The 15,223-nt window shown below is 35.8% G+C and overlaps 1 protein-coding gene across 1 annotated transcript in view; it reads right to left on the reverse strand.

The window, feature by feature from the left end:
- Positions 1-15,223, reverse strand: part of LOC132555256 (mucin-17-like) — a 60,575-nt gene that overhangs the window by 27,189 nt on the left and 18,163 nt on the right. Inside the window, exons 7-18 of the mRNA XM_060219605.1 lie at positions 14,524-14,832; positions 13,644-13,747; positions 10,844-10,902; positions 9,358-9,557; positions 9,003-9,095; positions 5,623-5,812; positions 4,851-4,975; positions 3,339-3,638; positions 2,437-2,727; positions 1,678-1,977; positions 890-1,198; positions 12-115 (exon numbers count right to left, since the gene is read on the reverse strand). Of these exons, the coding sequence (XP_060075588.1) occupies positions 12-115; positions 890-1,198; positions 1,678-1,977; positions 2,437-2,727; positions 3,339-3,638; positions 4,851-4,975; positions 5,623-5,812; positions 9,003-9,095; positions 9,358-9,557; positions 10,844-10,902; positions 13,644-13,747; positions 14,524-14,832 (2,384 nt within the window). The remainder of the gene's footprint in view (positions 1-11; positions 116-889; positions 1,199-1,677; positions 1,978-2,436; positions 2,728-3,338; positions 3,639-4,850; positions 4,976-5,622; positions 5,813-9,002; positions 9,096-9,357; positions 9,558-10,843; positions 10,903-13,643; positions 13,748-14,523; positions 14,833-15,223) is intronic.

Below are 15,223 nucleotides of genomic sequence, written 5' to 3' on the forward strand. Positions count from 1 at the left end.
TTTCTACTTACCGCATTAGAAAACTCTTCTGCCTTATCTCTAAACGTTTGACTGCTTGTGTTGAGTAACTCGGGATTAAATGTTTCATTTAATGACAGGCTTGCATTGTAGTTCACTATAAAAACAAGGAAATACCATCATATGAACATCACCATTATCCAAACTCGAATTTGATAAACCTAGGGAAAATATATGAACAAAAGAAAGATTTTCATGGAAACGCCTGAAGAAGTACAATAGTCTTTTTTCTACTTCATCGCCGACACCTAGGTGGGTATATACCATAAACGTTATCAATGAATTTCGTTATTTAAAGAGTTTTTGTGAGCTATTATGATAAGTTTTGATGAAATTAGCCTCGTATAAAACAAAAGTCAGCCAACAGTGGGACAGTTATTTCCCATATGAATACCAATTTGTTGGAGAAATACGGCGAATTTCAATGTAGATATTAGAAATGAACCGCTCTGGTTGGTCAAAACTACGAAAGTTATGTTTCCCTGGAAATGTTACATCATCAATAGAAAGGTTATTTTATATTATCAATTGAAAATTCACTTGCTTCAACGGAGAAAATTATGGGATTGTAAAAAATAAACTTTTCACTTTTTGTCATTTTTGACATTGACGTAAAGGAATTATTTAGCAAACAATTATAATGATGCAGAAGTATTTTCTCACAGGGATTCCGTCTTGGGATTTTGAGTAATGTATGACGTCACTTTATAAGCACTTTAAGTCCAGTAGTTATACACAGTATGAAACCTTATAGAAATGGGTAATTTAACCATCGATACCCAATTTTTAGAAGGTTTGAAAATGTTTATAAATACTGGATTTGTAGTTTTCTGGTAATGAACGTGTGTAAAAACATTCCAAAATTACTTACCAGCAACAGCTGAGACGTTAAGAGTTATCGGTAAACTACTTCCGGTCCCTAAACTATTGTTTGCATTACAGATGTAAACGGCGCTGTCGTCAAAACTAGCTTTGATAATGATGAGAGAAGCATCATTCAGGGTCACTCCACTGTAGTCGGATTCATCAACCAATATCGTTCTAAGTTCTGTCTCGTTGACTTTCATCTGCCAGTATACATCAACAGGCGGGGGGTTTCCAGTGACGTTACACGTCAAAGTCACATTGAATCCGAGATCCCCAGATACAAATGTATTAGGAATTGTAGCGATGGGAACACCTTTAAAAAGAAGCTATAATTTTAAGCGTTAAGCTTAGAAACAATAAAGAAAATAGCATGGTCTCAACAGAATCTTAACATTGACACTGCCCCCCCCCCCACCCACCCCCTGCAACTCACTGCAACCTTCAATGTGTTTTTGTAACACACAACCCTCCTCCCCCACTCCCCCAACCCCTGAACCCTACGCCTTCTCTGAAAAATTATTAAATGAGTTATTCCTTAAGATCCCTTTGCTTCACTTTTTAAACTATATCATATGCTTCAAAACAGGCATTCTCATCACCACAACCTCAATTGCTTTATCTTAAATAACCCGCGTCTTCTGTTTGTGGGTATCCATTCGCATTTTATCACAGGAGATATGGAGTCGTATGATATAACAAGGACCTTTTTATATAAATATAAAAAAGTCAAATAATTGTATTTACTATTAATCAAATAACTAAAAATCTCGCTTTTTAGTGGTAGTTACTCGCCTTCTATCTCAAGAGTGATGAGGTTGCTACTTCCAGTTCCAACACTGTTGTTGGCTTTACAGATATATACAGCACTGTCTGATATCGCTACGCTGATTATTCTTAGAGAAGGGTCACCTGGGGTCACGCCCGTGTAACGGACACCATCGACCACCAGTGTCTCGATCTCGCCCCCACTGACTATTCTCTGCCAGAACACATCAGTCACAATAGGCGTTCCGGTCACGTTACAGGCTAGCGTCACATTGTCACCAGCAATTGCTGTTATATTCCGGACAAGAACCGTCACTGTTGGAATATCTTTGAAAAAAAAAACAACATCTTTACAATATATGTTGTTGTATGTTATTATACATTTTCGAAATAACAAAACAAATACATTGACTCACTTCTCTTGATGAATAAGCATTGTTTTTGTACAATCGCTTAATCTTTCTGAAAAACTAAATTCATTTCATTTTATTTCCTTCATTAAATGTGAAAAATCATGAAATTTATTGAATTTTGCAAGTTTAATGCACCTTCTCATCTGGTTTATGACGTTTCTTTTGACCACGGTGGACGAGTTAACTGTATGGTACGGTTGAATTCATTCTTTGACTATACAGTATTAAGTTCTTGTGTATGTGAATTATTTCAAACGTGCATCTTCTATGAGCAAATTAATAAAAACTATCTGAGCCCTATCCCACATGAAAAATAATTTTACTTGCAATAACCATTTAGTTAATTGGAGCAATCAGATACTTAAATACTTACCTGTCAGCGTAGAGGTTTCGGCGGAAGAAGTTGTTGTAGTTGTAGTTGTCGTAAGTTCTGGAGTAGAAGTTGTTGTACTGGTAGTTGTCGTAGGTTCTGGGGCAGTAGTTGTTGGAGTTGTAGCTGTCGCAGGTCCCTGGGTAGTAGTTGTTGTATTGGTAGTTGTCGTAGCTTCCGGGGTAGTAGATGTTCTAGCTGTAGTTGTCGTAGGTTCAGGGGTAGTAGTTTTTGGAGTTGTAGTTGTCGTAGGTTCTGGAGTAGTAGTTGTTGGAGTTATAGTTGTTGTAGGTTCTGGAGTAGTAGTTGTTGGAGTTGTAGTTGTTGTAGGTTCTGGAGTAGTAGTTGTTGGAGTTATAGTTGTTGTAGGTTCTGGATCCCCAGATACAAATGTATTAGGAATTGTAGCGATGGGAACACCTTTAAAAAGAAGCTATAATTTTAAGCGTTAAGCTTAGAAACAATAAAGAAAATAGCATGGTCTCAACAGAATCTTAACATTGACACTGCCCCCCCCCCCCCCCCCCCCCACCCCCTGCAACTCACTGCAACCTTCAATGTGTTTTTGTAACACACAACCCTCCTCCCCCACTCCCCCAACCCCTGAACCCTACGCCTTCTCTGAAAAATTATTAAATGAGTTATTCCTTAAGATCCCTTTGCTTCACTTTTTAAACTATATCATATGCTTCAAAACAGGCATTCTCATCACCACAACCTCAATTGCTTTATCTTAAATAACCCGCGTCTTCTGTTTGTGGGTATCCATTCGCATTTTATCACAGGAGATATGGAGTCGTATGATATAACAAGGACCTTTTTATATAAATATAAAAAAGTCAAATAATTGTATTTACTATTAATCAAATAACTAAAAATCTCGCTTTTTAGTGGTAGTTACTCGCCTTCTATCTCAAGAGTGATGAGGTTGCTACTTCCAGTTCCAACACTGTTGTTGGCTTTACAGATATATACAGCACTGTCTGATATCGCTACGCTGATTATTCTTAGAGAAGGGTCACCTGGGGTCACGCCCGTGTAACGGACACCATCGACCACCAGTGTCTCGATCTCGCCCCCACTGACTATTCTCTGCCAGAACACATCAGTCACAATAGGCGTCCCGGTCACGTTACAGGCTAGCGTCACATTGTCACCAGCAATTGCTGTTATATTCCGGACAAGAACCGTCACTGTTGGAATATCTTTGAAAAAAAAAACAACATCTTTACAATATATGTTGTTGTATGTTATTATACATTTTCGAAATAACAAAACAAATACATTGACTCACTTCTCTTGATGAAGAAGCATTGTTTTTAAACAATCGCTTAATCTTTCTGAAAAACTAAATTCATTTCATTTTATTTCCTTCATTAAATGTGAAAAATCATGAAATTTATTGAATTTTGCAAGTTTAATGCACCTTCTCATCTGGTTTATGACGTTTCTTTTGACCACGGTGGACGAGTTAACTGTATGGTACGGTTGAATTCATTCTTTGACTATACAGTATTAAGTTCTTGTGTATGTGAATTATTTCAAACGTGCATCTTCTATGAGCAAATTAATAAAAACTATCTGAGCCCTATCCCACATGAAAAATAAGAAGCTATAATTTTAAGCGTTAAGCTTAGAAACAATAAAGAAAATAGCATGGTCTCAACAGAATCTTAACATTGACACTGCCCCCCACTCGTTGTAGAACCTCTATGTTTACAACAAGTTTCATTATCCTACCTTCATTTGGGACACAGCACAGTTTTAATGCAAAAGATGTGCTCTAGACAAAAAAAGTTAACAAAGGGTAATAACTCTGTAATTAAACAGTTGCGGATCTTGAATTTAGTACTGCTCACGGTCTTAGTATAATCAATGTATACATTAGGTTTTGTTTTCTTAGGTAAAGACATGAAAGGACAAATGGAAAGATGGACTATTTGCCCCCAAGAAAATTTGCAATGAGCAGAACAGACCTCAATACACATCTACATTGTACATATGGCTCATAATATTTCTGTATAGTTCCATTAAAATTATTTTCCAAATTCCATGGGCATTATATGGTTATCATGACAACTAAATGACATTAGGTCTTTTGGAAAATAGTAATTGCCATTCTAAAACATTAACATGATTGGACAATATTTTATTTTGACCAATCAGGATCCTTAATTGTTTTTCCATAGTAAAGGCTTTGGAAACTTACACTTTTATAAATCATTACATTTGACCAGTTTTCATTAAATTTTATCTAAGTACTGTCAAGTTATGAACCATTATTATTTACACTAATACCTTTGTATATCGACCTGTTGTCAAATCCCCTTGTTTGTAAACTTTTGTTTGTAAATAATAAAATTGACTTAAATTGACAATTGTTACGATTTGTATAATGGGAACAGTTATTGACTTACTTTTTACTACAGCAGCATACGTGGCAAAAAACCCTTGGTAGACGATTGAATAATCACTTGTAAAATGTAGCAACATTACACTGCCTGTGGATGATACAGGATGAGGAAGACTATGTCCGGACAAACTGAAAACAAAAATAAGAAGAGTCAGTAAACATTGAGATGCTGAAAGCATTTTGGAGACATTGTATTCCATGCGAGACCAGTGGATCAGACTTCTATTCTGAATGTTGAATGTTGTGTGTCATAGTGTGCTTTATTCACATTCTAAATGTTGAATGTTGCGTTTCTTGGTGTGCTATATTCAAATTCTGAATGTTGAATGTTGTGTATTGTGATATGCTATATCAAAATTCTGAATGTTGAGTGTTGTGTGTCTTGGTGCAAAATGGTGAATGTTGAATATTATCACAGCTGTCACAATGATATTTCACCATTGGGTATGTTCATGAGTAAGGTTACAACAGAAGGGGGTCACAATAATGGATTTAGGTAATATTAGAGGGTCAGTTTACACCAGTGGGGTTCATAATAGTGGATTAGGGTAACATTAAAGGGTTATGTTACAACAGAGGGGGTTACAATATTGGATTCGGATAATATTAGAGGGTGAGTTTACAACATAGGGGGTTACAATGGTGGATTGCGATAATATTAGAGGGTAAGGTAACAACAGTTTATTACAAAGAATTATCAAGTTATTTTTGTATAAATTGGTTATGTAGCTCCCCTCTATAACTGTATTCAGTAGCTTCCACACTTTTCAGTTTACCTTGAAATCAGTGGTGCAGACGTATTATATCCATCATATATCCTCAGCTTATCGAAGCCATTTTCAACTTTAAAAACCATGAAAGTTACAGTTATGTAATATCCAGGATCTACTTCTTTAATCCACAGAACATTGTCATGGTTGTTGTAGTTTTGTGGAAAGTTAGGACTGTATATAGTCCTTGGAGTGTCTGAAATAAGATCAAAAGTTCAAATTAAGAACTGATCAATGAATACAAATGTATTCAATGAATACAGAAGCAAAAAAAAATTCTGAATCATAGATAAATCCACTTCTGTTTTGCAGAATTCCTTATTTTAACAATATGAATAAACATCAAAGTTTCAAAATCATTTCATGGAAAACAATTTTTAATCATCAAGAAAAAGAGTCCTTCCATAATTCAACAAGATGGACAACATGCCTATGTAACTCATCTGGTTTTAATAGATACAACAACAAACAACACCAACATGTCAACAGAATCTCCAGTTCGACGAAACAAAATCAAAACAGAGTAGAATAGACAAGGCGCACTGTAAAGGGTAACACTGTCTTCTCTTTTATTGAAGAAACTTGCTACGTAAAGCTTGGTCAATCGATGTGAATAACATCCTGTTCCCAAAATAGAACAATGTAAACGACAATGGAACCACGTGCCAACAAGCCTTCAACACGTTAAACGTCATAGCATACAAAGAAATATAATAGGTTCGATCACTATGATGACCATTAACCTTCCCTATAATCTACACCTACCTACATCTTTCAAAATCCTATGTGTGAATCCGATAGCTGTCGTTATCTTACTCGAAAATAGTACTAGTACTATGAATTATTTCAATTTTGAGGCAAAAATATTTCATTTTTATTTAATTTAATCAGTCTCTAACATGGTTGGAAATTATCTTTAAACTAACATCTTTAAGACACTTCCTTACAAGTGAACGGCTACCAAAGTACTTTTAACAGAAGCCATTTCGTAAAGCAGTGACAGTCTGCTGTCTGTGAAACCATGCGTGTATGAGCGAAAATCGGCCTTGGCACTGTGCTGTGGACCTTAACCAGCCTATAGAATGATGTCTGAATGGGTCTCTGTTTGCTTAGAATGTTTATACATTCTTGACATCATATAATTTTGAGACATCCGCAGTCTGACGTTAGAATAGGCCAGCTGGCAACATTATGGTACCCCTACTCACTTCTACAGCATTGAAGCATCTTATGCCATATCAGTAAAAGAAATCAAATCGATTCAAGGGGTTTTTTTTTTTTTTTTTTTTTTTTTTTTTTTTTTTTTTTTTTTGTTTTTTTTTTTGTTTTTTTTTTTGTTTTTTGTTTTTTTGTTTTTGTTTTTATTTGGTTTTTTTTTGTGTTTTAATATAGATAATTTTTAGCAAATTGTGAGGAATATGTACTGAATAGTTGGTATCTTTCACAGGTCAAAGTTTTGGCTTTTTTTTTTTAAATGATCAAAATGATTTCACGATTTGGGATTTCTAAAAATTAAAATCCATACCAGTCTCATTATTAAATTTTCGCGATCACATCACGTACCACGAAAAAGTGAATATATATCTATACCTCGGGAAATAATCAGTTATACAGGATATGCATGTAGTTATGATAATTTCTATTAATTTACATGATTTTTTAACACATTCCTGTAAATAAAATCAAATTTTTACTAAAACTTTTACTGTCGTACCAGACTGAACCCTTACATATTGTTAAGGAGCCAAAAAAAAAAAAATAAAGAGGGTCCACTCCAAAACAATATAAATCTTTCGGAGAACGGTATCAATTGTTTTGAATGAATGAACGATCATGGGTCCATTTTGTGCAAGAATTATGATGATGATAAGGATGATAATGATGTACGTGCATTATAATGTTAGAACTGATATGATTTTTATGATTTCCATGTTTGAATACGAAGATGATTGATAATGGACTTTGCATATTTATTATATATATGTATATATATATATATAAAAAATGTACGAAAAAGACTTCTCAATGCTTTTTTGGGGAAAATGACAACTTGGGTAAAACTTAGACACAATGAACTCACTAGAACCTGCTTTTCAGAATATGAAGTTCAATAATTAAGATAATTATCATTTTTTTATCAAAACAATTGTTTCTGTATTAGCGAAGTATTTCCTAAGTGTTTGAGCTTATTTCTTTCTGTAAACATAAAATGCAATAATGTTACAAACAATCATAAAGTTATTGAATATCAACAGACAAAATCAAGTACGGTCGAAATAGAGGAATTTAGACTTTCCTATTTGTTTTTATATTTTCAGCCGTTAATTCTTTTAAAAGAGGAAGACAGCATTGATTAGATTCACTCTGAAATTGAATCCATTTTAGTATGTTCACATTTCACGTTTATTAACAGCTGATAAGAGATTTGTAAATTGAGAATTATCATTTCATTTAACGGAAGTAATATCATGATATTTTGATTATTGTTCGAACAAAATTGTAACTTTTGCACAATATTAAGCTCATCAGTAAAGCACTGCATTCAGATGGATCAAAGTTGCTTAGTGAGACTACACAATAACATGTTGAGTAGAATATCTTGTTATATATCACTGATATGCTGAGACATGAAACCTGTCTGAAATGATTATTAATTTTACCTATTCAGTCGGCCCAGAGACAGGCACTGATGAGTGAGACTTAGGTTAAAGCGATAAATCAAACCCCTTTACCAAAGATGTATTAGAATCAATAAGATATTGATTTAGAGGTTATCAACATTTCAAAGAAAAATTATAAAGCGAGGATGGATGAACGGACAACCAAAATAGTACAATAGCATCAAACGTTTGGATGACTGAGATGAGCTAAAAATAACTATAAACAAAAACTACTTTTTTTCAAATGTGGAAGGTAGATTATTGTTAAAAGTGATTAATACAATTATAGAACAGCAAGGTACCTGTAATTGCAGTGTATGCCATGTTAAACCCAATATCTGTGAACAAGTGGTTACTGTAAAATACCAATTTCACGAAGCGAGCACTGGATTGATTGGATATGGTAATATACTTCCGGACAAGCTGGAAACCATTAAATACATTACAATGCTACTATGATGAATTATGGCTGTGTTTCATGCACATAATTTTGAATTGCAAACCCATCGAATAAGACACATTGTGTGGCAGGACCACGTGCGTTTTCCCTGCGTACTGCGATTTTCTTCCCCAAGAACACCCCACGTGTTTTCCAATTCGTGTCAATAAGGGTGGTTAATATTATTTGATTATTTAATATTTTGTAGAATGTATATAAAATGATTAATAAACAAATAGCCTGTGTTATGTACATGGATCTATCAAATGTATGAACAATTCATGTACGGACATCTGACGAATAGGCAGCTAATACAAATAATGTATGGATGAATGATTTTCGGGGGAGAATGTCACTCATATTCGAAAACATATCAAAGACTGAAACACAACAAAAAAGTACAATAATGTGAGTTCCAAGTGATCTATGAATATGGTATTACTATTAAACGCATTAATAAAAAGTTAATTAACTCCATTAGTTAGATTCCCACACATTTTGCTCTTTTGTACATTATTACCAGGGTTTTGCTGGCTGTTTGATTGATAAAAAGCTTTCCATGCAATACTACATTTTATTTTACTATACTACCTTTTTCTGTCAAATTAACAATTATTTGACTTATGTAATACTTAATAGTACTTTTTACGATTCCTTGGACAGATTCTAAAATTATCGATGATATGATTGTTGGAGTGTTTGACTGATTTCTGATGGTCTGCAGAGAATCTGCAATCACGGTCCAGATTATACTCTCATCCAGCACAACTGTAGTATTACTTCTCGTTAACAAATTACTGGTGAACCAGATGACAAAATCGACAATCGTGCTGCTTCCATTACTGAAATATAAAAAATAACATTTCAATTCCATAAACGGTAGAATATAAGCAAGATAACGGAATACAAGATAACAATGAAAAAAGTCACAGTCAGCATTTTTTTTCAAAATTTATGAAAGGACGGAAATACATCAGCAACAGACAGGAATAAATGGTAAACCTTAAAACGTACGATGAAAATCAGACCATTTCTTTTGGAAGGGTACTTCATATCAACATAACGTCAAGTTCAGCCTATGTTCAGTGTGTCGACTTAGGTTCCATCGCAATATACAGGCTACTTATTGTACTGTTAGAGGCTACCTAGCAACATGGACAAAGACTAACTAGCAACACATGGATATAAACTACCTAGCAACATATTGATATAGACTACCTAACAACAAAGAAATAGACTACCTAACAACAGGGATATAGACTACCTAACAACAGGGATATAGACTACCTAACAACAGAGAAATAGACTACCTAACAACAGGGATATAGACCACCTAACAACAGAGAAATAGACTACCTAACAACAGGGATATAGACTACCTAACAACAAGGATATAGGCTACCTAACAACAGGTATATTGACTACCTAACAACAGAGAAATAGACTACCTAACAACAGGGATATAGAATACCTAAAAACAGGGATATAGACTACCTAACAACAGGTATATAGAATACCTAACAACAGGGATATAGACTACCTAACCACAGGGATACAGACTACCTAGCAACAGGGATATAGACTACCTAACAACAGGGTTACAGACTACCTAACAACAAGGATATAGACTACCTAACCACAGGGATACAGACTACCTAGCAACAGGGATATAGACTACCTAGTAACAGGGATATAGACCACCTAGTAACAGGGATATAGACTACCTAGTAACAGGGATATAGGCTACCTAAAAACATATTGAATTGGAGACAAAAAAGGATCCAATAAAGCAGCAGACATGTCAATAAAATCTGAATTCTATCTCAAATGCGACGGAACAAACGACCAAAATATGAACAGAAGAAACATTTACACGGATATCCATGAAAAAAGTACCTGGCGAATAGAACAAGTTGTTCTGAAAGAGTAAGCTTCTTCTACTTCATCGACGACAACCATAATGTAACCCTTGGTCAATCCAAATACAAAAGTAAAATTACATTCCCAAATGAGAAGGTTAACGAAATGAATTATTTCCTGAAAAGATCAATATGTTTCAGTTGTCAATTTCTGACAACTTCCACGAAAAATCGTTATATCAGGGACAATCCTCAACAGTCATACCTACCTGAAACTTATCACCTGCGTCAGTGTGCCATTTATTGAACTTAGAACTGTGCTGTCCATCTACAAGAAAACGATACAAAGAGAGAAATAATAACACATTTATAAATAAATAGCAAATACCGCTTTCCACATAAATTCTTCAGAAACAGACGGACTGCATATGCAATGTCCTGTATCATTCCCTTAATCTCTTTGACTTTGCATGCACTTTTATCAAATACAGCTAATACCAATGTCATTACCTTAGAGTAGACGGTAACTTACCTTTATCTAATGAGCTAACTGTGATCATTAAAGTTAAGCACGATAAATACTTCCCGTGTGTCATCGTTGAAGCAGAAGACGCATATCCTTCCGGAACACATGACCTTAATCACCTTGTATTATTTCAACATTCTCGATGTAAATCGTTTGTGCTTGCCACGTTTCAATTCCTTTGAATAGTGGCACGATTCAGAAAATACACATGTACTTGATGCTTTTTCTAAAATTATCTGATGTTTGAAAATCATGAAATATATCTAATTATGGGGCTGCTTTACCTCCCCGTCTTGATATTGACTTTTGCTTTTGATCACTTTGGAGGAAACAGCTGTATGATGCAGTTTAATTATTTGGCTATACTATAACTTACTCTAAGTTGTGAAAAGGTGCTATTCACTTGTGTGTCTTTTGTACTACGTTTGCCCTAGTTTCACAGAATTTGATTCTGTTGACATGTCAGTATTTCCTTTTTTCTTCGGTTTTCAACGGACTGGGCAGTTCTGCCTTATGCATTCACATGTTTGAGTCATCTGACCTTGAAAGTGTGCTAATGTTCAAATGTTATATCAACATTTGACCTCATACAAAACAAAGACAACAAAATGATGTCCATAGAATCTTCAAACTCACAATTGATGAAACCAAGATAAAACTAACGCGAACACAAATTACCACGAAGACCCCCAAAAAAAGGTTCAAAGAAGATAGAACCAGGCGTTCGAGAAGGATAAACGTTTTCTGCTTTTTTGACGACAACCGGTAAATAATATTCCTCAAGGTTACCAACAACCAATATATCACTTTTGTACAAAAAAAAAAAAAAAAACCTTGAAAGTGGGTCAAAGCTTGTCATTTTATTTCCTTTCAAGCATCTTTAACTTGTGTAAGTCACTATCGTCAAAAATAAAATCTTTCGAAAATGCGTACATACCAAGGCAGTATGAAGAGCATTTTGTCCGTAACATCATTGTGTATTCAAATATGTTTAAAACAATGACATGACAATGATTTATCATCACTATTGACTTTTAACAACGTAAATGTAAATTAGAAATCGGTCAAGATAAAAACAACGGTCGCTATTTGCCTGTTTCTATATTTGTCAGAATGTATTAATTTTATCCCGTTATTCATATATTTCTAGCATGTTGGAGATAAAGGGTGAGGATGGGACAGATAAATATCTACCCGAGGAGGAGAATCACGACTGTCTAATCCGAGGCGATGTCAAGCTTCAGGTTTGGATAGAGAACTTTTTACTCGCGGAGTTTCACGCTTTTCTAACCTGAGGCGAAGCCAAGCCTCCGGTTAGGACAGGGAACTCTCTCTACCTGAAGAAGAAATTATCTACTGTCTAACGTGAGACGAAGCCAAACCTCAGGTTAGGACAGGGAACTCCCTACCTGAAGAAGAAATTATCTACTGTCTAACCTGAGGCGAAGCTAAGCCTTCAGTTAGGACAGGGAACTCCCTACCTGAAGAAGAAATTCACTACTGTCTAACCTCGAAGCTAAGCCTTCAGTTAGGACAGGGAACTCTCTACGAGAAGCGGAAATACACTATTGTCAAACCTGAGGCGAAGCTAAGCCTTCAGTTAGGACAGGGAACTCCCTACCTGAAGAAGAAATTCTCGACTGTCTAACCTGAGGCGAAGCTAAACCTTCAGTTAGGACAGGGAACTCTCTCTACCTGAAGAAGAAATTATCTACTGTCTAACCTGAGGCGAAGCTAAGCCTTCAGTTAGGACAGGGAACTCCCTACCTGAAGAAGAAATTCACTACTGTCTAACCTGAGGCGAAGCTAAGCCTTCAGTTAGGACAGGGAACTCTCTACCTGAAGCGGAAATACACTATTGTCAAACCTGAGGCGAAGCTAAGCCTTCAGTTAGGACAGGGAACTCCCTACCTGAAGAAGAAATTCTCGACTGTCTAACCTGAGGCGAAGCTAAGCCTTCAGTTAGGACAGGGAACTCTCTACCTGAAGCGGAAATTCACTATTGTCAAACCTGAGGCGAAGCTAAGCCTTCAGTAAGGACAGGGAACTCCCTACCTGAAGAAGAAATTCTCGACTGTCTAACCTGAGGCGAAGCTAAGCCTTCAGTTAGGACAGGGAACTCTCTACCTGAAGCGGAAATACACTATTGTCAAACCTGAGGCGAAGCTAAGCCTTCAGTTAGGACAGGGAACTCCCTACCTGAAGAAGAAATTCACTACTGTCTAACCTGAGGCGAAGCTAAGCCTTCAGTTAGGACAGGGAACTCTCTACCTGAAGCGGAAATTCACTACTGTCTAACCTGAGGCGAAGCTAAGCCTTCAGTTAGGACAGGGAACTCTCTACCTGAAGCGGAAATTCACTACTGTCTAACCTGAGGCGAAGCTAAGCCTTCAGTTAGGACAGGGAACTCCCTACCTGAAGAAGAAATTCATGACTGTATAAGCCCAAGAAAAGCCAAGTCTCGGGTTAGACAGATGTGAATCTCCTCCTTGGGTTGAGAATTTACTGTACACCACACCTTGTTTTTAAATTTTTCTACTTACCGCATTAGAAAACTCTTCTGCCTTATCTCTAAACGTTTGACTGCTTGTGTTGAGTAACTCGGGATTAAATGTTTCATTTAATGACAGGCTTGCATTGTAGTTCACTATAAAAACAAGGAAATACCATCATATGAACATCACCATTATCCAAACTCGAATTTGATAAACCTAGGGAAAATATATGAACAAAAGAAAGATTTTCATGGAAACGCCTGAAGAAGTACAATAGTCTTTTTTCTACTTCATCGCCGACACCTAGGTGGGTATATACCATAAACGTTATCAATGAATTTCGTTATTTAAAGAGTTTTTGTGAGCTATTATGATAAGTTTTGATGAAATTAGCCTCGTATAAAACAAAAGTCAGCCAACAGTGGGACAGTTATTTCCCATATGAATACCAATTTGTTGGAGAAATACGGCGAATTTCAATGTAGATATTAGAAATGAACCGCTCTGGTTGGTCAAAACTACGAAAGTTATGTTTCCCTGGAAATGTTACATCATCAATAGAAAGGTTATTTTATATTATCAATTGAAAATTCACTTGCTTCAACGGAGAAAATTATGGGATTGTAAAAAATAAATATTCTAACTTTTCACTTTTTGTCATTTTTGACATTGACGTAAAGGAATTATTTAGCAAACAATTATAATGATGCAGAAGTATTTTCTCACAGGGGTTCCGGATTTTGAGTAATGTATGACGTCACTTTATAAGCACTTTAAGTCCAGTAGTTATACACAGTATGAAACCTTATAGAAATGGGTAATTTAACCATCGATACCCAATTTTTAGAAGGTTTGAAAATGTTTATAAATACTGGATTTGTAGTTTTCTGGTAATGAACGTGTGTAAAAACATTCCAAAATTACTTACCAGCAACAGCTGAGACGTTAAGAGTTATCGGTAAACTACTTCCGGTCCCTAAACTATTGTTTGCATTACAGATGTAAACGGCGCTGTCGTCAAAACTAGCTTTGATAATGATGAGAGAAGCATCATTCAGGGTCACTCCACTGTAGTCGGATTCATCAACCAATATCGTTCTAAGTTCTGTCTCGTTGACTTTCATCTGCCAGTATACATCAACAGGCGGGGGGTTTCCAGTGACGTTACACGTCAAAGTCACATTGAATCCGAGATCCCCAGATACAAATGTATTAGGAATTGTAGCGATGGGAACACCTTTAAAAAGAAGCTATAATTTTAAGCGTTAAGCTTAGAAACAATAAAGAAAATAGCATGGTCTCAACAGAATCTTAACATTGACACTGCCCCCCCCCACCCACCCCCTGCAACTCACTGCAACCTTCAATGTGTTTTTGTAACACACAACCCTCCTCCCCCACTCCCCCAACCCCTGAACCCTACGCCTTCTCTGAAAAATTATTAAATGAGTTATTCCTTAAGATCCCTTTGCTTCACTTTTTAAACTATATCATATGCTTCAAAACAGGCATTCTCATCACCACAACCTCAATTGCTTTATCTTAAATAACCCGCGTCTTCTGTTTGTGGGTATCCATTCGCATTTTATCACAGGAGATATGGAGTCGTATGATATAACAAGGACCTT

The sequence above is a fragment of the Ylistrum balloti genome, unplaced genomic scaffold, assembly GCF_031769215.1.
Source record: "Ylistrum balloti isolate Yb309-2 unplaced genomic scaffold, AGI_CSIRO_Ybal_v1 Utg370466, whole genome shotgun sequence".
Lineage (NCBI taxonomy): Eukaryota > Metazoa > Mollusca > Bivalvia > Pectinida > Pectinidae > Ylistrum > Ylistrum balloti.